Source organism: Opisthocomus hoazin, chromosome 21, assembly GCF_030867145.1.
Source record: "Opisthocomus hoazin isolate bOpiHoa1 chromosome 21, bOpiHoa1.hap1, whole genome shotgun sequence".
NCBI classification, from domain to species: Eukaryota; Metazoa; Chordata; class Aves; order Opisthocomiformes; family Opisthocomidae; genus Opisthocomus; species Opisthocomus hoazin.
In genome coordinates, this window is record NC_134434.1 from 10,604,504 (window position 1) to 10,629,537 (window position 25,034).

The 25,034-nt window shown below is 41.4% G+C and overlaps 1 protein-coding gene across 2 annotated transcripts in view; it reads right to left on the reverse strand.

The window, feature by feature from the left end:
- Positions 1–1,396: 1,396 nt before the first annotated feature.
- Positions 1,397–25,034, reverse strand: part of PRKCA (protein kinase C alpha) — a 160,880-nt gene continuing 137,242 nt past the window's right edge. For both annotated transcript variants that reach the window (XM_075441308.1, XM_075441309.1), the window contains 7 exons: positions 24,702–24,793; positions 23,011–23,073; positions 22,356–22,494; positions 16,152–16,232; positions 14,600–14,707; positions 11,984–12,124; positions 1,397–8,110 (listed from right to left, as the gene is read on the reverse strand). In XM_075441308.1, coding sequence (XP_075297423.1) covers positions 7,946–8,110; positions 11,984–12,124; positions 14,600–14,707; positions 16,152–16,232; positions 22,356–22,494; positions 23,011–23,073; positions 24,702–24,793 — 789 coding nt within the window. In that variant the 3' untranslated portion in view covers positions 1,397–7,945. The remainder of the gene's footprint in view (positions 8,111–11,983; positions 12,125–14,599; positions 14,708–16,151; positions 16,233–22,355; positions 22,495–23,010; positions 23,074–24,701; positions 24,794–25,034) is intronic.

A 25,034-nucleotide genomic window follows, 5' to 3' on the forward strand; every position in this document is an offset into this window, starting at 1 on the left:
GTGGTCAGGCATTGGCGCAGGCTGCCCAGGGCAGTGGTGGAGTCCCCATCCCTGGAGGGGTTTAGAAAACGTGTAGATGTGGCACTTCAGGATATGGTTTAGTAGACATGGTGGTGTTGGTCTGACGGTTGGATTCGATGACCTTAGAGGTCTTTTCCAACCTATGATTCTGTGATTCTATGATCCCAATTTCTGGGGCGCTAAGCTCTCACCTCACTGAAGGGCTGGCTCCTGAGTCCACCCTGAAGGCCACGGCTGGGAATGAAATCCCTCCCAGCCCTGTCTGAGCAGCAAGGTGGTGGGAGGTGAAGATCTGGCAGCTCTGAGCTCCAAGGATCCCCTTCCTCTCACCCTGGCTGCACCGACTCGGCCCGTGCACCAGCTCAGGGCAATGACATCTCTGCTGACTCCCTCTTCTGCTCTGTGGAAAGCTCTCAAGGCTGAGCAGAGACGTGTCCACGGGCTGTGGCAGGAGCTGTGCACATCAGGTGAAGGCTGAGCAGCGTGTAGCAGCCTGGAAACGCTATGAAAAAAACCCTGAATTTCAACCATTCCTTTGGGCAAACTCGGCCAGACTTTTCTGCAAGTTAAACTAACCCAAGTATTGAATTAGCACGAGATTCACTACATTGGAGAGCAAGCAGAAAAAGAAGATGTCTGTCAAGCTGTCACAGTACTTGTACATTGCTTTCAACTTTTGAAAATAAAACGATGTCAGCCTAAACGAGGCAAGTGCCTGGACTCGGGGAGAGTACGGCTGGTGGGGCTGGGAGGTCGTGTCCTCTCTTCCAGGAGTGCTGAAGTAAGTTTTTCATGGCAAAGGTGGGCCCCTGATTGTCGTTAATCACCATGAAACAAATCATCTTTCCAAGAAGAAGCAGCAGAGGGTGGAACGAACCACGCGGGGCTCACGTACACATGGACGTGAGAAAGCGAGGGCTCAGATTTTTGGGGTCTAACTGCTAAGCAGGAGGGCACATCCCTCCATCAGCACATCTCACGTCAAGCTTTGAATCAGATCCTCCAACTCGAGACCGAGCTTCGCTCCCGGGGCCGTTCTTCCCTGCGCATCCACACCTGAGCCGCCGAGCCCAGCAAGCAGGTGAGCCAGGACCTGTAGGCTCAAAGAGCTGATGCTCGCCTCTCCGCACACGGAAATCCTCTTACAGACACATGCTTTCCCCAGTTTAGCCTCTTTTTCTCCTGATTTATTACCAGGAATTAAACCAGGACCCAGGTTAAAATTCTGCGTATGAACGGAGAATCAACGTCTGGATCTGGGCGACCTCTGCAGCTGATCACGCCGTGATCTGTGCAGCCGCTGGGCTCTGCGGACTCAGTTTCGGATTGAAATTTCATAAAGGCAGACCAAACTCTCACTAAAGTAATGATCAGTAGTTTTATTCGTACACATTTGCTTTGAAACTACAATTAATATTCAACAAAAGCATTTCATGCAAACAAAAATTGAAGATATTGCGAATTAAGAAAAAAAAGATGTAATTTACACATCAGTCTTGCCCACTATACTTCCAATGATTTTTTTTTTTCATTTTTTTGAAAAATGAATGGCCTCTCCAAATTTTCTGGTAGCATCTTGCAGATAAATGATAAGAAAATAAATAATGTTCTCCTCTTCATAAATACAAAATTTGGGTCTTAAATAATATTAAAAAATATGAAGGAGTTCAAGGTGGGATTACTCCTTGTTTAAAAAAGGTAATGTTAAAGTAACATGCAATCACTTAAAAAGATGCAGGTGTGCTCCGTATTGCTGCACAAAACCAGACATGTGTTGGGAAACGCAAGAGGCAACGAGCTTCATTTCATTGAAATTATTTTTCTTACATTCATTTTGATAGCACACAAGAGAATAAATGCAAGGCTTTGTGGGGAACGAGCCACAGATTAAACTTGTGTTATCACTGCAGGAACATTTGCTTCTGCCCCGAGTCAGCACGGCGTCCGTGTGCACGCTCCGGTGACTTCCGCGGGAGGCGAAGCCGCGCTGCTCAGAGGTGGGCCCCACTCCGTGGCTTTGCTGAGCTGGGGTCTGTGGGCTTAGTGCTGCCCGAGGCCCGACACCGCGGTCTTGGCTCCAGCGAAGCCGCCGAGCACAGGGCGAGCTCTCAGCACGTTGCGGCTCCCCTGGGCGCCTTGGAAGGCGCAGGCAGGAGCACAGGCACCTCCGACGGGTGTATGGCCTCTTGGGGTTCAGACAGAAGGAAACCAAATACCGTTCAAATAGTTCTCAGGAAAAGGCTTATGAAGATCAGAAACACCATTTTGCTTTCTATTAAAATGTGCCTGTCACCAACTTACGATCATAAAACGGATGTAACATCAGCTGCAGACTTCCCTGTGTGTCCCACAGTGAGAAACGAGCATCAACAGCAGCAGGCTGGGGCCAGCTATCAGCGCCGCTGCTCCTCTTCCTGCAGTCACTGTTAAAACTATCGACAGACTGCTGATTTTTTTTTTTTTTTGGTCAACTGTAATCAAAGGAAGAAAAATCATAGCTTCTAGGGCAGTTTTAAGTTTTAACTATGGTGTCACACACAAGGAAAAGCAAAGCATGGAGATACACAGCACGGGACTACATTAACATATCCATGGAATAAACCTGTCGCGGATGGACCAGCTGCAGAAAGAACATCGCTTCTCCTTCAAACGGAGTCAGTACAAACAGTACTAGAAAACAGCTGTGCTCACTTTATTTACCCATAGGGAATCCCCACCTACAATAATCAGTTCTGCTAAGACTTCCATTTCCATGGAATTTTTAAATTGCACATAGAAATCTCAGTAACTGGAGAAGGGGTCAGTGCAGCTGACCTACACAACTGGCCAGCAGCACTCCCCACCGCACCCTGACTCCAGGTAACAAAGGCTGGGCTCCAGATTCTGTAAGAAACGTATCAGACCTGATTTTATTTCTCTTTAAACGGTTTCACCAGAATTACTAAAGTTCTATAAAAAAGTAGAAATAGCATGGTATATCCAGCAATACCATGTGAATCGAAGAAGCTGATTAAATATTAAAAATTATAATAATACTTACACAAGTCTTTTCAGGTTAAAAGTGTATTAGAAACATTAGCTAAGAAGTCCTCACACCTCCCTGTGAGGTAAGTATTATTGTCCCCATTTTACAGATGAGGTAACTGAGGCAGAGAGGTTAATAACTTGCTCCCTCTCTCTCGGTTTTCCTAGGAACAGGAGGGCTGTAGTGCATGATGATTACGCGTTATAAGGCTATTTAATTACCGACTGTTACTGGCACAGTTACTGGTAGATATGAAATCATCCATGTTTATGGAGTCAATTCTTGTTCAATTCTTCAACCGAACTATTTCAGATCCCATCTAAGAGTGTGGAGCTGAGGAAAAAAGTGCTTTAGCTTGTCTACTTTTCTACTGCTCTGCAGCTCAGTGCACGCAGAGAACACATCGCCTAGAGCCAACACTCGCGCTAGCAAAGAGACAAAACTTCTGTACAGTAACTTGTGCTGAGGACTAAAAGAACTGAAAATCACACAAAATGTTTCCAGAAGTTTCGTGGCAGGTCAGAAAGCCCACTGTAAACTCAATACTGTATGTGTGCTTTCTACTCATATCGAAGCTTTATTATTGGATTATTATTATTTCCAATGATGTGTTGTACTTAACAAGGAAGATCTTCCCCCTCTGCAAACCACATGCGTCTCCTGCGGCATTTAACTGGGATTGCATCCCGATGCACCGGCAGAGAAAACAGACTTTGCAAGTGGTACCACTCCATGCTGGCCCGTGGACACGTCATCCTTCCAGCTAGAAGACAAGTTCTTCTCTCAGTTGACCTTATTAATTTTACAGGAGCTCAGCATTATTCAGCTGAAGTCACCCCAAAAGACAGGATGGATTTCAAAGGCCAACAGCATTTAGATATGATGAGTTTCTTTTAAACTAACAGCTGATTTCCAGAAGAACTTTTTTCGGTTTGTAAAAGGAAATTCATTTGTATTTCTGAAAAGAACAAAGGATCAGAAAACTAAACAGCATTTCTCTTCTGAATTGGATTAAGGGGGAGTATTTCATTATGGAAAGGTTCTCTCTCCTTCTCACGTACGCGCAATCCTTGCTAGGAGCACTGAGACTGGCCAGCGGGCGAAGCGGCTCTCCTGGAAATCCACCACCCCGCTGCGGTGACTCGAAGGCAGATGAACACACCCGGGTGCCCAAATAATGAAGAAATTTGCCTAGGAGCTAGGTAAGTCCCATTTAATCCCTGGAAACATCTCAGAAGTTTTACATGGCAGACCTGTGCCTCCCACAGCGGGAACAAGGCTGCTCTGGAGGCCCTCGGGACTCGAGCGCACGTGGGATGGAAACATGGCTCTTAAAACTTCACTCTGTTATAATCTTAAATTTTACTTTTAGAAATCTTTACGATAACTTGGGTGTTTGTGTTATGGTTGCCATTGAATACAAGTGAAAGAAAAGCAGCTCTAATTCCTCTGTTGAGACACGTTCTCTAGAAAGCCAGATCTTGTGAAAAATTCTATATATATAAATAATGTCTGTATTGAGAAAGATATGAATGTGTTTGCTGGGTACTTCAGGTTTCACTTGCCGTTATAAATTTCTGGATGACAAACAAGCCCCCTGGAGTTCTCATTAAAGGGCTGGTCCACGCATCAGCATTCACACGAGAGTGCGTTAGGCAGGGCAGCGAGGAGCAAGACAAATACTCAACCCCTGCTTTACACAACCCCGCCTTGTTCCTGCAGGATCCAAGTTCGCAGCACCTTTGCGTAAGCGTTACAGGCACCTACAGACGCCGACGTGAGATGTCGCAAGCCCAGGGACTTGAGGTAACAACGTTAGAGAGGAATTTTTGCTTCTACATCAGAAAAACTGGGGAACAAATCCAAGTGCCTAAGAAACGGGTTACGAGAAGCAGCCAGAAAATGAGCAGCTCTGGCCAGATGTTGGACCAGGTCTTTAATGCCGTGTTCTGGTGTGACCAGCACCGACCGTCACAGCTGTGCCAGCAACAGCCCCTCCCAACGCGACCGCCCCGTGCAATTCGTATTTTTGCAGGATAACCAGAACTGCTTGGGAACGTCTGCCCCCGGGGATCTCCTGCCTGTTTCTGGCTTGGTTTAGTTCTGCCCCTGCTCTGCTTTCTCACTGCAAAAACCTGCGCGCCTCTATTCCTCTCTGTATTTTCCTTTTTCAAAAGTCTCTCTTTCACTTCATGTTCTTAAAACACCTGTAACGCTGCCTCTCAGCAGACTGACTTACGTGAGAGCCCCTTCTTTATTTAAAATCTGAGCCTCAGCCATGCATTGAATGTGTTATGTTCTACAGCATGATACCCAGAATTTCCTGACAATATTCAGAAAAACATAAATAGTCATGAATGCTGCACTAGTCCACATACTTTATGGTGAATACCATAATTTTTAGAGTATATAACATAAAAACAAGAAAATGAACTCCCAAACTTGGCTGATAACTTATTTGACACAGAATGGTTTGGAAATTTCACTCCTAAAACATTTTAAATATTGTGAGTTCTGTTTATTTAGGCAACAATCTGCGTTCTTGTTAGTCGGTCGATGCCCCTCGTTAGCAGTGCGTTCTCCCGTGCTCAGAATGGTTGGGTCTGCTCTTCAAAGCCTGCCCGCCCTTACCCGGGGAGATGCTCCTTGCTCAGAGCTGGGCCTGCGGGAGGACCAGGACCAGGCGCACGCCAAAGCTCCGGGGTGATGCCAACGGCGCATCCCAGGCCCCAGAAACAGAGGTGCTGAGGGTCCACGGGTGCAGGCGCACAGCACAGCTGCTGTTTGAATCCAGCTGTGTTTCACTCAGAAACCCCACTCCGCCACGGGTCACCCCAGTAAGCCCAGCCCGTTCGCCTGGCTACCGGTCTGCAGCACTGCGTCTTTCTAACAGAATCTTTGGCACGGTTTCCATGTTTTATCGTCATAGAAGATGATTAGAAAGTAGATTCCCCTCCCTCCCACCCCCCAGTTACATATTCTAGTATAAATTTAAGTCTTTTATGGCAAGTATCTTACTTTTTGAATTTGTTTACATGCTGGAAAAATTGTAATCAGTCTGCATGCAGCAACAGAGACATCATGCTTCTGGCATCGTCATGCACATCTGACAGACAAAAAGTGCCTACGGCTGCTAACATTAACAAGGCAGAAGGGAAAAAAAAAGGAAAATGCACAGACTACTATTTTACATGCTGTAACAAAACCAAAATATGCACAAAAATATTTACTGATATTTGGATAAATATCTTCTGGTAAGTTGTAAGAGGAAATATCAAAATTTTGTATCTAAGTGATAGGAGAGGAGAAGATTGCATTAATTACAGTGTTCATCATTGCAAACAAAGTCTATTTCCTTCTTTGTAAGTAATAAGCAGATGTGAAATGAAAGCCTAATTGAACCTCGTATAAAACCTGCAGGTAGCAATTATTGTTTAAAAGTAGATCTACTTTTTAAAAAAGAGATTATACCCTAAGCCATTAACAGTATCCAAAACCTAAAGTAAAAACCAAAACAATAGCAATAAAACATTTAGCTAAATCTAAATGATGTAATTCAGAACAAGAACTTTCACAAATAAAGCACAATTTGTTTTATAAAATTTTTATAATACTCTTTATGCTTGATACGATTATGTCAATAATATAGATCTGCATATTATTAACCCTTATTATTAAGAGTTATTACTAAACATGCAAAATTCATTGCATGAAGCATATGTAAAATGCATTAAATTCCATTCTATCAATAAAACAAGTTTTAGGTGCTGCTTCTTTCAGGCTTGATTATTCTACAGCCCCAAGTTTTCTGAATTAAAACTGATTATTTTAAGACTAAATCTCACTTGATTTTTGTGAGTTATTCCGGAGAAATCAGGAAGTCACTTGGGGCTTCATATTTTGTTAATTTAGTATACATAATGCTTTCTTCGATTTACTGCCCTATACTGCAGACTATAAACAAACACACGTAAATAAGACTTAAGGGATTACAGTTTTGTTCTACATTCCAGGTTAACAAATTTCATAGTAAAATATTGGTATTAGAACCGGTTAACAGTAAACTTGAGGAGTGGTGTAAATTAAATTAACTGAACAAACAATGGCACCCTGGATCACAGAATAATCTCATGGAGATTAAAATTCACAAAAATATTATTAAAATTATTACTATTATTATTATTAAAGAAAAAATTTCACCCTTGAGTTTATCACATGCTACTTAGCAAAGATCCTAGAGAACTGGCCACGGCTGAAGTACGTTTAAACTTGGTGTTGCTTACAGGATCGGTTCACGAAGGCTCAGGGTCTAATTTGATTTTATCCCCCCTCCCACCCACTCCCAACTTCTTTCTGTCATATTTTTGAAACAATTACTTTCGACAATTTTTTTTCAATGCCTCTCCTCCCCGGTGCCGCCGCCGTTCCGGTCTCTTGTGCTGCTGATTTCCCTGAAGCCACCGGGAAGAGTGGGGAGGAGCGGTCCCTCGGGGCCGAGGGCTCTGTCTCCCAGCACCCGCACCGAAGGGCTGAATATTCGAGGTTGCTTTTCTTTTTTTCAGATTGTGTGTTAGATTATTTCTAACACAGCAGAGCAGAAAAGGGAGCAAAAGGACAGTGGGAAGTTACAAAAATATACAACGTACCAAAAAATGGGTAGGTTTAGACAAGTCAGTGGTGACTTCTTGAAGAATAAGTGGGCACCGTACACTAATTCATCTCCCATTAAGACAACATTGCTGTTGCAAAGCCAAAATCCTGAATAAGTGGCCTTTCCCCCATCTTAGACTTTCTAACCCTACAGTTTCCAGGCCCAAATGGAATCAGCAAGGCAAAAGCCTAAAAACTGTAGGGTTAAGGACTGTTCCCCACTGCGGGGTTTGTTCCTGCTCCGCTGCTTCATGCTACATTTTGTAAAAGGGGGTGTACAAACTGGGGGTTAACGTAAGAGAACCCTTCAAAATCTGTTTGGTCTATGTTAGCAATGACCAGCTGATCCGGAGGTGTTAGTACTGGCTGTCCTCGTGTAAAGAATTTATCGAAGTTTTCAGCACCTTTGCCACACTGCAAGAAAAAAAGAAGAACAGAAAACAGGCTGAAAAAAACAGCAATACATTGGCAGTTCCAGATTTTGCAGATTTTTCAGGATACATACAAGACTTTCCCTCATTTCTTGTGAGTTGTTAAGAGAAAATTTTCTTTTTAGATATTTTAACAAAAAATTCCAGGAAACAGAGAAGTTTTAACAGACGAAAAACAGAGTCAGAAGAGTTTCCATCCATCAGCATGAGGTGATAAGGTAAAGAGGCTTAAATATTCAGAATTACTGGCATACAAAAGGAAAAAAAAAAATTTATGGACATGTATCGTCAAGAAATACTTTATCTGTTGAGCCATTTCATTCTTCTCAAAACCTTTACGAAGCAAAATTAAATTTTGGTGTTAGTCTCTGTTTCCTTCATGATCTGCAGAAAGCTTAATGTAATTCATTTATACGCTTTAATTCTCCATTGTACAGCCTATAAACCCTTGTAAATCCATAAATGACAGCAGAGCTTCAGTCCTGGGGACCGCGGGAGGGAGCCGGGGCGGGGAGCGCAGCCTGGGAACAGGTCCCCATTACAAAGCCTGCCATCGCAGGTTTCCTCCTTTCGTCGTCTCAGAGACGAGACGCGTCGCCTCGCGAACCCAGCCGAGCAGGGGTCACATATAGCTACGCGCAGAACGCAACTCATTCAGAACAGAAAACAAAAGAAATCAGGTTTGCAAAAAGGATAGTTTTGAGTAATGCAGAAAACACTTGAGAGGCAGGGAAGTATGATTAATGGCAAGTTAAAAAGGATGAAGGTGGGCCCAGAACAAAATTAGTTTGGGTGCAAGAAAAACTGTGTATTTGAGGAAAACTAGGCATTAAATATTGCGGAGAGGTCTAAAGGAAATGGGTAAATCTGCTTATCTCAAAACTACCTGCTGTAACAGATCTTCGAACAAAGCGTGGTTGTGCAATAAAGGCACTGCACGTTCCGTCCCGTTGTCCCTGACCCTTTCCTCTCTATCCATTCCTACCGGATAGCTGCACTACCAAATACTTCCGTCAGTGAATATATCTCCATGTGGATTTAGAGGATACATTACGCTATTATCTTCAGGCTTAGAGGAGAACTTGGAAAGGACAGCAGATGGCTTGTACAATAGAGCAATATTAAACATTGCTTCTTCTGACTAATGTAACATCAATAAAGCTGTGCATTTATAGAGGAAACCAGCTGAAGAAGGGCCCATTAAGGGAATTTGAGGGTGAGATGTTTGGCTGTCTCAAAAACAGCACAGTTAGAGTTTCCAACCTTCTCGCAAAGCACCTGGCATGTCCTGCACTGGGACACACCATCCGATCGGAGCTGCAAAGAACTTTGCCGCCCCGGGCACAAGTTGGTTTACATTTCAGATGAAAAACACATGCTCAGGTACTGGACCGCAGCGCTCACAGAAGGAGACTTGCTCAGGCTTGGAAGAACACAAGCAGAGGAACACTTCAACGGGTTAAAGGCTAGTGGTAGTCTGCTTTTTTCACCCGGGGTTCTGCACTCACCGAATACCCTGGTGCCCACTGAAGCCAATGCATTTTGGTACAGAATCTCTGGAGAACAAGAATGGACAGAGCGGAACTTTGACAAGGGGGAAACTCTCCATCATCGGAATGAAAGTTGAGGTCTTCCCAAACCGTCAGTCAAATTTATGTAGAGGTAGTTTACAGTCAACTCAGAGCAGCAAAAAAAGGGATTTTTATACAGGAAAGACTTTTTGCTATAAAGATGTTCTACAGATACGCATCCTTCTTCCACAAAATTATGCTCTGTCTTTTTTCTTTTTGGCTTTCCTTTTCGCCCCCCAGGAAGTGGAAGGTATTAAAAAAAGCTGTATACTGAAACCAAAGTCCCTGACTCCATTAAGCCGCTCACTACTGCTTATACTAGTAGAAGCTGAGAAATAACTTATGTGAAATTCGGATATTTGTTGGGTGTGAATGCAATCATTTATCAATAAATTTGCATCTTCAATTAAGTATTTGTCTTCACATCAAAGAGTAGCATTGCTATTGTGAGAGTTAATGCAGTATTAAAGCAGAACTGAAAATACAGGACTTCTGGAACTCTCAAACTTACAAATAGGAGTGAAAATGTCCTTCTTGCCAGATAATCAGTCCATGCCTACAGCCTGTGAAATGTCAGTCTGGAAGGGAACACATTATTTAAACCGACCAGCTGCTGACCCAAAACCTGCGGCTCCGTGTTGGAGTGAGAACCATGCCTGTCTGCAAAAGCAGCAGGATTATTCCTGCAGCAACACGATTCCTAGAGAAGATGCACCTACAAAGGTTTTCTGAAAAAATCCCACCCTAAACAAAGCCTATAAATACTCCACATCTTCAAACAGATTAATGGTCCTGTGTTTGTAGCTTTCTAGAATCCACATAAATAGAGTAAGCAATCACAATAAATGGTTTATGCATAGGGTATGTGAACATCAGACTTGGATTTTAAATTATTTTCATCTGGGAAAGTTGGGCTTCATGTGAGTACACCTTGGTGTACTGTAATAGTAGCCTGTATAAACACAATAGGTCATGATAACCATGGAGATGGAGGACAGCTGCCCTAAACAGGAGCCCGGATCTGCCATGAAATGTGCTATGATGGAACCAGACTGTACTTCAAGCTTTTAGTACCTTCCTGCTGGTGTTACTTCTAACTTTAAGGAGTGTCTAAGCACTCAGTTCCTGAGCTAATAAAGCTTACAGACGTGAAGGTAGATTTGCTTTACGATCAGCTTTAAATTTGACTCAAGAAGCATGTCATGAAAATCTTCCATAAAACATGCTTTAAAGAGGTGCAACTCCCCTTCGGGCAGGCAGCCCTGGGGACTGGCCGGGCAGGGTCGGCAGCACCACGCATGTTCCTTACTTATTTACACCCTTCCTTACGTGCAGAATCCGCACCATATGAAAAGGGTATTTCGCCTAGCACAAAACACTCTTCCCAGCGTGCAACTCTCCTCCTGGTGATGTGAAAAAGTCATTTGCACACAAAAAGAGAGCAATATGTTCTGCTGCTGGGTAGCGGCCTCCCTCTGCTCATCAGCCTGTGATATACACTAGCATGTCTGTGTTGGTAAATAAATCAGTGTACAGACCGATGGCCCTACACCTGCAGTGCTGCACCCAGCTACGCATCTCACTTGAAACAAATGAAGTGTTAGAGAAGACAGATTCAATGTTAGGACATAACAATTTACAGCTGTTCCTGAAAGCTGGTATTCTTGTGTGCAAATACTTGTCTTTGCCTGTCAAGAAAGCACAGTACATGCTGAGAGAAATTCGGCAAACAGTTCTCACGCTAAGGACATCTTTCACTTGTTTGGATTTCTAAAATATTCCTATCGATACATGTGTGCAAACCAGTAATAAACATTAAAAATAAATCAGGGATTATTCTTGCAAAGTCAGCAGACGTCGCTCTAGGACGGGGAATGCAAACCCCCTGTGCTGTGTAGCCCACCGTGGAGGAAATTCAGATAACTTTAATCACTGACTTCAGCTGTTGTTCAGAGGAGACAGTCGGGAACCGCATTTATTACAGGTCTCAAGCGGCTGATGTGAACACACCAGTTTTCTCTGTTTTCCACTTCTCATGCAGTGCGTGACTGTCCAGTCTAGACTCAAACAACCGAGAGACTTTTTCAGAAGGAATAAACTACACTGGGTTATGCTACAGGGTGCCAAAACATTAGCAGATTTATAGACTGGTCTGCCATAATCAAATTGCCCTATTTTAGAAGTGTCCCCGCTTTGCAGCACCACCAAGCCAGCATTAATCTCGCCCCTGGGAAAGCACGACTGCAGACACATTTAGCGCGGGAAGTACTTGACATCTCACTCACCACTTTAGGTTTGAAAGGCGGCTGAATCTCTCTGTTTTCCAGTTTTTCCCAGTCAATTCTCCTGAAGAAAGAGTGCTCCCTGATGTCTCTTTCACCCTCAAGGCCACAGCCCAGGCGTTTTGCAGGATGTTTAGTCATTAGCTATTCGGAAGAAAACACCAAATGATTAAATTTAACGCTGGAATGAAAGTGAGACAGACTGTCCCCAGATTGTGATGCTCTTGCTCTTCTCCTGAAGATGGAAGATGCTAATAAAATTGTTTTGAAAAGCTAAAACTCATTTTTTTGATATTAGTTTTCTTGTTTGATTCCTAGAGACAGCACATCAGCAGCAAAATTCAGGCTTGCACTTGAGAAACTTTTCCCATTTGGCAGAAGTTGTCGCTGGAGGTGTGGGTGGGCAGGCGGTGCCCGGGGCACACTGCTGTTGTATTAGTTCACAGCTCACTCCGGCATTTCACCTTTGGTCTTTCAGTTCAGTCTTGTAAATCTCCAGAACAGCTTCTGCCCTACCTCAACAATCATTTAATAAATTCTGATGTACTAAAGCTGTATGAAGTACAACTTCCCCCTTTCATTTTTCTGGGCTTGTTCAAGACATCTCATTACAGAGCCTACAATTGCTTGGCACCCAGCTGACAATACCTGATCTGCGTTTCCTCCCTTGCATCCCTAATGACAGCTCGGTCAATACTATACCCAGCTGAACAGATTAAGCAGACTTGGGAAAAAAACAGCCCCAAAGCCACTAGCGCTGCATGCTTGGAAACAGTACTATGCTCTCTAATGAACCAGCTCCTCAAAATCTTTTCAATTGATATGTACACTAGGAATTGAGCAACGTAGCCTTCAACTCTCAGTTCCAGTATTGTCGGGACTTTTTAAAGCTCTTTTACAAATTATATATGATTAATATACTGCTGGGAGTGATATCTCGACACATCTTTTTAAAACCTCAGCTGTACCGCTTTAGTCTCCTTCCAAATGTTGAGTTGATCACATTCCAATTTTGAACCTAAAATAAAAGCGATTCTAAGCAGACTTTGGGAAGTCGGCTGCGCACTGGGCTAGGAATCACATCCTGCTTCAAGCTTAACAGCAACTTTCCCATTTTTGTTACCTTTCCTAAACCCCTTAACAGTAGGTGACATAAGAAATCGCAAATAATGATTCTAGTAATTTTAATTCTGTTCCAAAAGTACAGCATTTACCAAACCCAACAAACTCTGAATCAGCAGAAGAGATGTCAAGTAGACAATTCAATTTCCAGAGCACAGCAGGCACATTCGCCTTGCCCGATGGTGCACAGTCCCAGGATTGCTGAACCACTGCTGATTACAAGGTTCAGAAGCCTTCTCCTATTGACTTCTTAGCTCAGGCATAATGCTCACTGAAATCTGGTATTAATTTGTGAGTTTAATACAGATGACCAACCTGTTGTTATCACAGAGACTTGACCTTAAACCTAGTGGTGCGGGGCAGTTTTAGCTTTCCAGCCTGCCTCTGCGTAAGCCCCTAGCAGAACAGCAGCAAGCGGGAGAGCTGAAAACAGGGTAATGAAATCAAGTTCAAACTGTGCTGTTTGAATATATGATTTTCATGACAAGGCATCAATCTGCATGTACTTTATAAAAATATATCATGTTTTGTTTTTGTTGGCCAGCATATCTACACCGGGATAGGCTCCAAATTTAGAGTAGTCTTTCCTTCTACCTTGTTGTTCTAAACAGCTTTTCTTTTTCTTGATGATTTTTCCTTAAGGGATTAATATCCAGCTCATGTACAATACTTCATAAACAGTTGCAAAGGACAGGAAGAAAGTAAATACCAAATTAACTGAAAGTAAGTGCAGTGATCTTTTAGCAGTGTAAGTAAAACTTCAAATAGTGCTTTATAGATGGTGGTATGGAAAAGCCGCAGACTGACAGTACTCTAGGGAATCACATGGCATCAAAGGAAAGTCAAATGAATTCTTTTTTCCTGAGCTAATCCCCTGAAGTAAAATCTATTCTTTTCCTCAAAAAAAAAAAAAAAAAAAAAAAAAAAAAAAAAAAAAAAAAAAAACTTAGAATCAATGATAAATTTTAGGCCATGGAGGTTACCACTAGGTCAGGATTTCCCCATAGTTTCCTTGCATTTATGCTAAAGATTTTCATATCAGCTCATCTTTACCTACATTTAAAAATGATTCTTATTAACCAACTCTTTTGCTCTGCTGCTGTCATTAGGCATACTGGGCTGAGGACTTGCTGGAGTATCTGGTACACATCCAAGCCGAGGAATCTCTTCACCCTGCAAAACTGGGGTTGTGCTGCCGAGAGTTGAGAGGCAAGGCGGGTGGAGATGTTTCACACCATCGCCTGTTTATAAATTCTGCTTTGGATTTGGCATCTACTGATTCTGACATTTGTTCTCACCATAAAACAACCGGGCATAGCAGGAAGAGCTGAACGCTTCTCAGTGACACCAAGCGATGAGCACTTCGTGACAATACAGCTTAGCACAGCCTGACAGAAGCTGCACTTAAAAATACTACAGTGCCAAATCAAAGCCAAATTTAATTATTCACAAGGATTGCCAAAGAGGAACTTAATGATATAGAAACCTCTATCTCACCCCCTTGCAGATGGAGACCGCTTCTTTGGACAGTGATTTTGGATAGGAAACATTATGCTCCATTATGGACTGGAAAAGTTCATCTTCATCTTCTCCATCAAACGGAGGCTGTTGAAAATAAATCACAGGTAAGTTACTTATTGTTTTTCTTTTTTTTTTAAAAAAAATTCTCCACTTTTTATGAAATGGTATGACAATACTATGGCCACACTGGGTAAGGTCAAATGTGCACCCAGCCCAGCAGCCTGCCTCCAATCAATCACAGACACCCAAACAGACCAGTATACAGCAGTGGTCCTTGCCCAGGAACACACACCAGACTCCCAGCCACCTGCAGTTGGGATCTTCTGACCCAGAAGTTTAGTGTTTATCAGGTAGAAACCTAGGAGGAAAGTTCATTTCTGCCCCCAGCATAGCAGCGAGGTTAAACCAACCTGTGCAGGATTATCTTCGTGACCATCTTTTAGCAGCTTGTAAAGCTACTGTGCACCAGACAGCCAAAATACTTCAAAGGGTGAAGTTGGGAGACTGTAACTTTCAATTACCTTGTGTTAAGGTATATCCATTCCTCACTTAATTCCAGTTGAACTCGTTTGTTTTATAAGACATGGCTGTAGACTCTGCTTCTGTGAAGGGGAGACTGTATCACAAGCAAGAGCTGCGTTTTATTTTTAAATACAGGTGATGAGGAAAGAGCCTGTGGGTGAGTCCCCAGGATATGGGCACTGTGCAAGGCTCAGCTAATGGTAAATCTCATTTTCTCAAAGGCATTCAGATGCTAATATTGGCAATGCAGACTGTAAATGTTAACAACTGCGATTGTTACAATATAAAACTTTTAAAATGTCACCTGGAGTTTAGTAGAGAAACTATTAAAGGCATTTGTTAAGAATTTATGTTTTAAGCTCAGGAAATGCCTACCTTTAGCTAACACTCATTGAAAGCTAATTGCACAAATCTTTTCCAACTCAGGACTGACAGAATTCCTTAAAGTTGGTAGTTGCCTGCCATTTACTGCAGTACAGTGCTGCTTTTCTACTTGTGTGACTCAGAGAGCAACATCTCATTAACGGTGCAGAATAAGTAAGGGGTCTGTAACTGAGCAAATTTCAAGTGGTGAGACCCATACTTTACCCTAGGACACACAATACAAAAACTGTATTCTTGAAACTTAACTGCAATGCAGAGCATGTACATGCTCTTATTATGTCTGCCTGTGGTTTCAAACCATTAAATGGTATTTCTTCCATTTGACATGCATTTTCCTGCTGAAGTGTCTCCCATTCAATTTTGAAGATGGCTATTAATAACATTATTACAGTACAAAGAAGCCGTATTCAAAGGCAGTGCTTGATTATGTGGGTGCAAGAGAAAGAGCTTAAAGCCTAATGTATTCTCAGAGTCAGTCAAGAGTACAAGGAGATAATATCAGTACGCAAGGCCCCACTCCTGTCCCCTAGAGGTCTAACCCTTTAGGGAGCCTTGAAACAGAGCAGCCAGCAGTTGGAGAGGCAGGAGGAGGTCGCAGCGAGCACGAGACGGTAACTCTTACCTGGCCAGCTAACATCTCATAGAGCAGCACTCCATACGCCCACCAATCCACCGACTTCGCATAGGGCTGGTAAGCAATAATCTGTACAATTGCAAAAAAATGAAAGAAAAAACCCTATGTTAACTAACACCCAGGCTTGTGAAATACTAGATACATAGTGATGTCCAGAGATGAACATATTTCCTTGAAAAAGCCCAAGAAGCCAACCCTGTAATCCTCACTCTGGCTACTCATTGGTTTCAGTGGGAGTTGGACAAAAGATTATTTTGCCAATGTTCATCTAAACTCGCCCGTGTCTTTTGGTACTTTGATATCTTAGGAAACCTTGGGATGCGCATCTGAAGGCAAAGGAGAAACAGCACAATGTAGGAGACAAGGCAAAAATGCTCCTCATCCATTTGTGTCACAAGCTAGAAATCATGAGACTCACTTACTTTACACATTATCAATAACTAAGCGTTTCTTTTCTTTTCAATATTTATTTTTTGGTTCTGCTGTAAAAGGAATCAAAATTGAAGAAAAGAGCAAAACCCTGCAAAGCTAAGTTACATTTTCCAAAGTCACATGATTCAGGTACTCTTAGTATGAAGCTAGGTACCAGCTACGCCAAAAGGAAAGGGGTTTCTGCTGTTCAGCCTAATGGAAATGTCAGGTATTTTGCATCCTCTGGGTTCACATCTGACTCACATCAAAGCACAAATTGAGTTCTGAGACAAAGAAAGGCTGCAAGTGCCAACAGCACGTAGGTCCCCTCGTGCGTCATTTTCTTTAATCGAGGCCTCTTCAGAGATCAGCATTAATTTATTTAAGAGATGCATTTGGGCATGCTACGGAGGAGTTCTGAGGTGCAGACGTTCTCTCAGATCTCCTTCTAAATAACTGTGGTGGGATATTGTGACTCGTGCAGGGGTGCAGAACGTCTCAGCACCGTCCATCCACACTGGGGAAGGCAGTGTCAGAGCCTCCGACCCCAACGCCACCACTCCACTAGAACAAGCAGAGAACTGAGGCAGTCATTACTCTAGACGGGTTTGCATTTATTTTCCTGTTTGCACGTGTTTTTGTTCTTCGTGAAACAAATTGCTAAGACAAGTACACATCAGATTCCTAGATCTTTTTAGTTCTCTGAAAGAGAAGTTGAACTGGTAAGTTTTGTAGTTTCTCAGGAAAACAGTGAGTCACCAGTTCTATAAAGCAGGACTGCCTGGCTACTAAGTAAAATTATAGTCTCTATGTGAATACGTTTTTCACTGGGATAACAGCAGCACATGAATTAAAAATTACTGCAGTGTTTCTAAGCAAACAATTTCAACATCAATTGGACTTTGAAATGTATTACAAAACCAGAGGTAATAACAAGATTCTCAGTTGGAAGGTCCTACATAAAGGCAATCTTTGTTAGTTGTCTTTTAGCAGTATTACGGTCTTTAAAATACATATTTGGGACATTCATTTCACATTATAGTGGGTGACGTCCTTGGTTACTCTCCCTTTAATTTCTGTCACCAGTAGGTTCCTGGAGGAGATTCCCAGCGATCTGCTGGAATCAATGTTGCTTATTGAAATACCAAGCACTTTCAAAATTTTATCAAGAAAATATACTGGCCTTTACACACAGAAAATGATAGAACATTTCATCCTCAGCCCTCTTCTTGCCTTATGGAAAAGAGTATTGTATTGGAAAAAGAAAAGGCTATCTCTCAGAAGGTCACTGATTTGTAAGGGCAGTACACTTTGTACAAAAAGTGCACTTCATTTTAAGTGGTTTTGGTAGGAACAGTGTATTTCAATTAGCAAATGAGAAGAAGGATCCATAGCACTGAGAAACAAAATGCTGCTACACTGCCATGGTTCTCAGCCTGGCAGTTGAGTCTGTCCAGGAGGCGACAGTCTACTTCTCTTCCTATTGTGAAAGAGTTTGATGGGATTATTGAGGAGAGGAAATCTTTTAAACGCGGCAATGTGATCTCATAAAATCAAAGATGTAACAAAGCATGGGCTCAGTAATGCTGTTTGTTTATCCAGCAAGAGGTGAGTCAAGATTGGGTTGTTCTCTAAATAGCATGCTCATCAGCAAATGTAATCTGCCCGAATTAAGTCTGCCTCTGTGAGAGAATATCAAGCAGAATCATCAAGGGAGACCGAATTAACATGAAAAAAGCTCCGACATTTAACCTAACATATGGTCAGAGTGACTAAAATTTTTCTCCTCTTTGATACCACATGTCAACAACAGCAGAAGCATCTGACAAACAGAACAGTGCCCCCTCTGAGCTGGCACCCACCTCCCTTGCCCGAACCAGTCGCATGATGAAAGAATGGGATTTAAAAAATAATTATGGACATCAAGTGCCACTGGGACTGTAAATGTCCCACTGCAGGAAAGTCCCACCGCAAACGAATGAAAACACTTTTTTCATTGAACCTATCGCAGTGTAGGAAAAGATGGTACTGTCAGTGTCTGCTGCTGTACATGGTAAGTGTTTTTTCCTTTAACACTAATTAAATACACCTAAATTGAATCATAAGCTTTATCCTGGTAAGGATGTGATACAAGTGAAACACAGAAAAGCTATCTGCCATGTTAATTCACCAACCTGCGTGTCATGCACGGAAACCGGCGGCTATACTCGTAACACTGGGAGCTATTCAAAGCATTAACTGGAAAATGTAAACGAGAGGAAAGAATGCTCCCTTCAAGGAAGGAATTACATGTGGGAGGAAGCAGATGAGATTTCAATATACAGTTGAACATGCATTCATACAAAGTCAGCAAGTTCTAAATGTCGTATTTTCAGTAGTTCCCTCCTCCTAATCCAGAAATCATCATGTATTGCCTACCACCTGCTGCACTCAAAGCCATCACTGGCTGCCTTGCAGAGGCTGCCAGAATAATCCTATCTGCATGTACAGATTTTGATATCTTTTAGAACAAATAGGGATACACTAACATGACCTCCTGCCTCACCGCACTGTGCAAAGCAGACCCACAGAGCAGTGAGGGAGTTCATGTGCCTAGAAATGAAGACCTGTGCCCTCCTCCAGCTATGATCTCAGCCTTCTGCTGGCCAGGGGGGAGCGGAAAGGTGGTAGGACCCTTCCCTTCCCCTCCTTCTCCATCATTAATTTAAATGATTGCCTTTTTAATCTCTTTTGCATTTCAAATGTCCTGTTTCACCTATCTATCACTGTAATTTAAGAGCTCTGCCTTTTCACGTTCCTTGGACTTGAGAGCTCAGGAGGAATTTCTCTCACCAAGTCAAATTGGCAGAGGAATGCTGATTTCTTATTTATTTTTTTTTTTTCCTTTTTGCCTCCAAGGAAGGTGCAGTTAAGAGCAGGACACAGAGATTAATACCAGTACACTGTAGGAATGTTTAGATCATTGCAACTTGCAGCTGGTAGCCCGTTGGGATGAAAAGATTATATCCCAGAGACAAGAGAGAAAGTCTTCTGTGAACATATGTCTACTGGAAAAGTTAAAACTCAGTCATCAAAAGAAATAAATATTACTAGGACAAAAAACAGTCAAATACACACTTTCCAAACCTTTGTAACACCTATTAGCTTCCCATAATCCTGGCAAATGCAAGGTTAGAACTTAAGGTTTCGAGGCTATTAGATGAAGGAGAAGGGAAACAGAGTTTCTAATTTAAATTCTGAAATTCAAAATCAGTGCTCTGGCTACTGCAGGGATGCTGATGGTGGGGTTCAGTACTGCGCCACAGGCAGTGGGCTGTGCCAGCAGAATCCCTTCCCGCTAATCCTCTTGACATCCATCTCCTTCCATCTGTCTTGACTGGTCAAGGAAATACGAAGCATTAGTTGATTTCACGGCTATGTTACCACTCTAGCCATAAATATTTAAGTTTAGCATATCAATAAATATTCTTTATTAGATAACCACTTTCTGCATGACAGAAGTGGTCAAACCTAGGATTCTACCAGTTTAACCTCTACATGTTTCTCAAATCGCATAAGATAAAAAAATGAAACTTCATTCCAGTGTGTTATACACCTAAGTAATAACAAATGCTAAGTTTCCCAATCATTAGAAAAGGAAAGTATTATTTTACAGTACACCAAAGTGTGCAAGTCCAGTTTGCTAAACGCAGGACCATATTCCCCAGCTTTTCTGTCCAGAGATTGTATGTGTGAAGCCAGCTGAGATGTCTCTGTGTGGTCCTTCCAGCCGTGCTATCTCTGAACTACATCTGCGGGTAGTTCATGCAGAGGCAGAGTGGGCTTCTTCAGACCACAACATTATTTCCCCAATATTGATGAAAAGAGCCAATTCTCTATATTTGAGTGCAACACACCCACAAGACCACTCTATGCTAGATACCTTCAACAGTTTATTTAGATTGAGCTCACTTATCTCCACCCAGCAGGGAATGGTACTGTGCAAATGCATCCTTACTACGATCTATTATAAATTTATAAATTTTAGCCCATGGAAACATGCTGAAATGCTCCTGCAAGCACAACATGAAGCTTACTTTGAAGTTTACCACAGACCTAGTTAGCAGTTTGTCAGTCATAATAATGTCTTCAGAAACTAAAGAAAATCAGCCAACTAAAAAAAATATAATCTGTTTGTAAGATAACAGAAAGACTAATTTCCTCCCAGTTACTGAATGTTTTGGTAAAAAATTTATTTCTTTATATGACAGTTCCAAATAAAGTAAAATAAATCATTCCTACACTGACCCATATTGAGCATTTTGGCGCTGACAACAGGTTCTTTGGTATTAACTAGCACAAGACTATTGCCACAGAAAGGACACTTTTAATTTGTAATATTGGCTTCATTTATGTTTTGACAGGAGAAAATGAAATACTGCTCTGGTTGTTCTGATATCCTGCTGCAAGCAACAGCAATTTGTGAAAAAACAAGGTTTTATAATACACAATATTTCACTCTGAAAAGCATGAATTAGCAACTGGTAAGAAACAAACTATTTTTCATTCCAGTTTCACAGAGATGACAAAATTCACCTTAGACACTAATTTACTTGTCCGTGTACATATCTCCCCCTTGCCAGCAAACATTCAGTCACAGCCAGAAACGTTCCAGCCAGCGCTGCCTCTTGCCCAGCACTCGGTGAAGCGCCGAGCGCCTTGGATCAGGACACAGCCTCTTGCACAGAGTTTGCAGCCAAACAAATCAAGACTCTTGAAAGCTCAGTGTGCACAAATACCAGATTTTAATCTTCATATACTCGAATAATTTCCAAATCACCACATGGGTTTGTTTTTAATGTTTTTTACCTAAATTATTGAAATACAAATCATATCCAGGCTAAAAACCTGAAGTCTAAGCTGGTATTTATCACAGTGCCTCGAAGTAGAAATGTGGTTCTCACGATCAGATTTTCATTTTAGGCCCACTGCAGTTAGGTTCATGTTTGAATGTGATTTTCAGTGGCTTGAATGCAGCCCAGGTATCGCCAGGCCACAGAAAACTCAAGGCAAAATTATGGATTTATTATGTCAGCTCCATTCAAGCCCTGATCTTACAGCTTTGTCGAGGCTTTCAATGACTGGAGCTTTCCTGAGATCAAGAGCAGTAACTCCTGATACCTGTGCACCAGTGGTAAGACATGGTCTGGAAAAGGCTACAGTAGTTTTGCAGGGAGGCCAGCGAGAACCTTGAAGACCTCACGAATCCCTTCCCAAAAATCAAAGAATCGTTTGTGATTTCCTGAAAATGCCAAACAGTCCTTTAAATAGATGTATTTTGGCATCTGTGTGAATCTATGGAGAAATACATTAAAGAAGCTATGATTGCTCCCAATAATATGTTTGCTGACCTCATCACCAACATCAGCAAAACCCATGAAGTCTCTATGACTTCACAAATCAAAGCACAAAGTTTAGTATAAGAACATTTCCAGGCTACAAATTTAAAACCACAAGGTGGTACTCCTGCTTTTTTAGTCTTTTGCTAGTGTGAACTAAATCTAAGCACTGATCCCATAAAAAATTAGGTTTTCAATCAACTAGATATTTTTAAAAATAGTGAAATCTTATTGATAATGCTGTATTAATTCACAAAGTTATTCAATATACCCATAGAAGTATAAATGGTACCATCCACAGAGTATCCAGAATCACAGTTCTCAAAACTTGGTGGTGTAAAGTGTGCATAGGGACAATTTTCATTTGACAGCCTAAAAGGTTCTTGAAACGGTAAATATTTACCTCTGGTGCAATGTAGTCTGGAGTGCCACAGAAGGTCCTGGTTGTTACTCCATCTAACATATGTTCTTTGCACATTCCAAAATCAGCAATTTTAATGTGTCCTTCTGAATCCAACATCACATTATCTAATTTCAGATCTCTATGAAGAATCACAGCAATTTAATGTTAATGTTTCAGATCAACTAGGGCCAATGTATCTACTTCTGAGTCCAGGTGAGGAACAGGTGTAGTGTCTGGGGGGCGGAGGGGACAGGGCTGCACATGCACGGCAGCCTACGGTCCGCAGGGAGCCGGGCACCTCACTGCAGATGTATAAGAATGACCGTAAGCCCTGAAACTGGACAATGAGTGGAAAGGTAGCTGTATATGACCATGAGCACACCACACTGAGACTTCTGAAGGTGTAAAACAAGGAAACCTCACACGGGAATGCAGATGATAATGTTTTATATTTGCAAGTTGAGTTAGGCAGAGCACAGAGGTCAGAAAAGCCCAGGTGAAGCAGTGGCTTTGGTTTACAGAGCATCAGCTAAAAGAACACTACTGTGATTGCTTTCTAGAAAATGCTTTACAAACGCATGGAAACGTTAAAGAAACTGATCCTTTTGGGATTTCAAAAATAGTTCAGAAATTATTTAAGTCGGGTTATACTCACCTATAAATAATCCCTCTGTTATGGAGAAAGAATAACCCAACTGAGATCTCCGCTGCATAGAACCTGTATGAAAAAAAAAACCCAACAGATTTCTTATTGTCACTTGTTTGCCTTCTCGCATCATGGTAAAGAATTATAGTATAATAGCATATATAGTGTAGAGTGTGTGTATATATATATATTAAAGTATAAAAATAGATATTACAGGCAGATGATATAAAAGACACCTTACCTCAAACTGACTTTTACAGATATTTCGAGTATTTCATGACAAAATAATGCAGAATTTAAAACAAAAATTGCAAATGTCTCCCTAGACGACAAAAAAAAGGTGCAGCTGGAGCACAGCATTTTACTGCGCTGACGTGAATCCGTCTGCAAAGGTCATTATCTCTAATCACATACCAATGTTGAATTCCGGACGCAGCTCAATCTACATTGCAGTTCATATGGCATGAAATAATTTGCAGAAATAGTATTCCTATATACACGCTGCTAATGGATTAATTACATAAAGCTAATTCAAATGATTACCATATAAAATATAATTGCTGAATGTAGTTAAATGATATATAATATTGATGGATGTTTGAAGCCAGTTGCTGTGGAACTGTGCAAATTATATGCAAGAGGATTATTTAAAGATGAGATTAATTTTTAGGCTAGCATACGGGAAAGGAAAGCTTAGCTGCGAAACACTTGATCAGAGGTGTTTGTGAACGCATGTGCCTGAAGATGCTCCACAGGCGTAAGCTGGCATACAGCACCGTAGTTTTCAACGGGTGTTGGCAAGTTACGTTAGCTGGGAGTCAAGGATGATCTGACACCACCTCGTTCTTATTTAGCAAGCTGTTGAATTTTTGTTCTATATCTCAAATACTTATACTTACAAGGCCTCTCATTTAAATGAGCCCTGATTACTTCAATCGAAATGAGACATTATTTTAGTTGAATTCTTAAAACAGTTGGTCACACTCGATTTTAAAGTTTCATTGGTATATGATTTATGAAACACTAATAAATGATGATGAGATGTTATAAGCATGACTAAAATGGTACTGATGGACCTATTCACATTTGAATATGCTACAGATCATTATCAGTTGCTCACTGATATGCCAAATGTACAACTACCTAAAAAGAATTATGTGTATAAACTACTTCTAATCAGTTATTAAATCCTCACTAATAAAACTTCTATAAAAAAGTAGGATCACAGAAATTCTCATAAGCTATACATGGAATTTATATTGCATAAAGTAGAATTTATATTGCAATGCTGAGTCTCTTTGTATTGCCTTTCCCTATAACATTAATCCAGACTGAAATGTTCTACTCACTTTTTTTTACATTCACTTTTAAAAACACCACCAGAATACCAAGTAACATCTTTAATTTCCTGTTGCCTTGTTTAAATTCTTGTCACTTATAAAGGAGGCATTGCATGCCTGTGTTTGTGCTGTACTTTTGAATAAAAAGGCACAGCTACCTTTGGTCTATGTGTGCAAACAATATTTTCAAAATAAACTTCAGCTTTTGGGCCTTAAAAGAGACAATCTACAAAGGCCAGCCTGGACTTCATACTGAACCTGGGAAGATGCTACTAGATACTGTGGTAAAGAAACCTAATCCTTTTACAGTGTAAAATTAAGATGATGACATGATTTAAACATATAAACATGAACACTCACACTGCTTGTGGCTCCTTAAATTTTCCTACTTGCTGAATGTGATACATGAGATCACCACCGTTCACATACTCCATAACAAAATACAGACGGTCCTAGGATAAAGTATTAAAGATGCACATAAATTAATTAGAGAAAATATTAGATATACATTGATCAGCAAAAAAAGTCACTAATATCGTATTATAAAGCTTTTAAGATTATTGGGACTGGTTGTACATTCTGGCAAAACTGATAGATCAGGAAATGGAAATGGAATGTTTTGTAAAACCTGCGAGAGTGAATGATGAGGTCTGTCCAGATTTGCCAATTTTAGTGACACATTTTTAGATATCG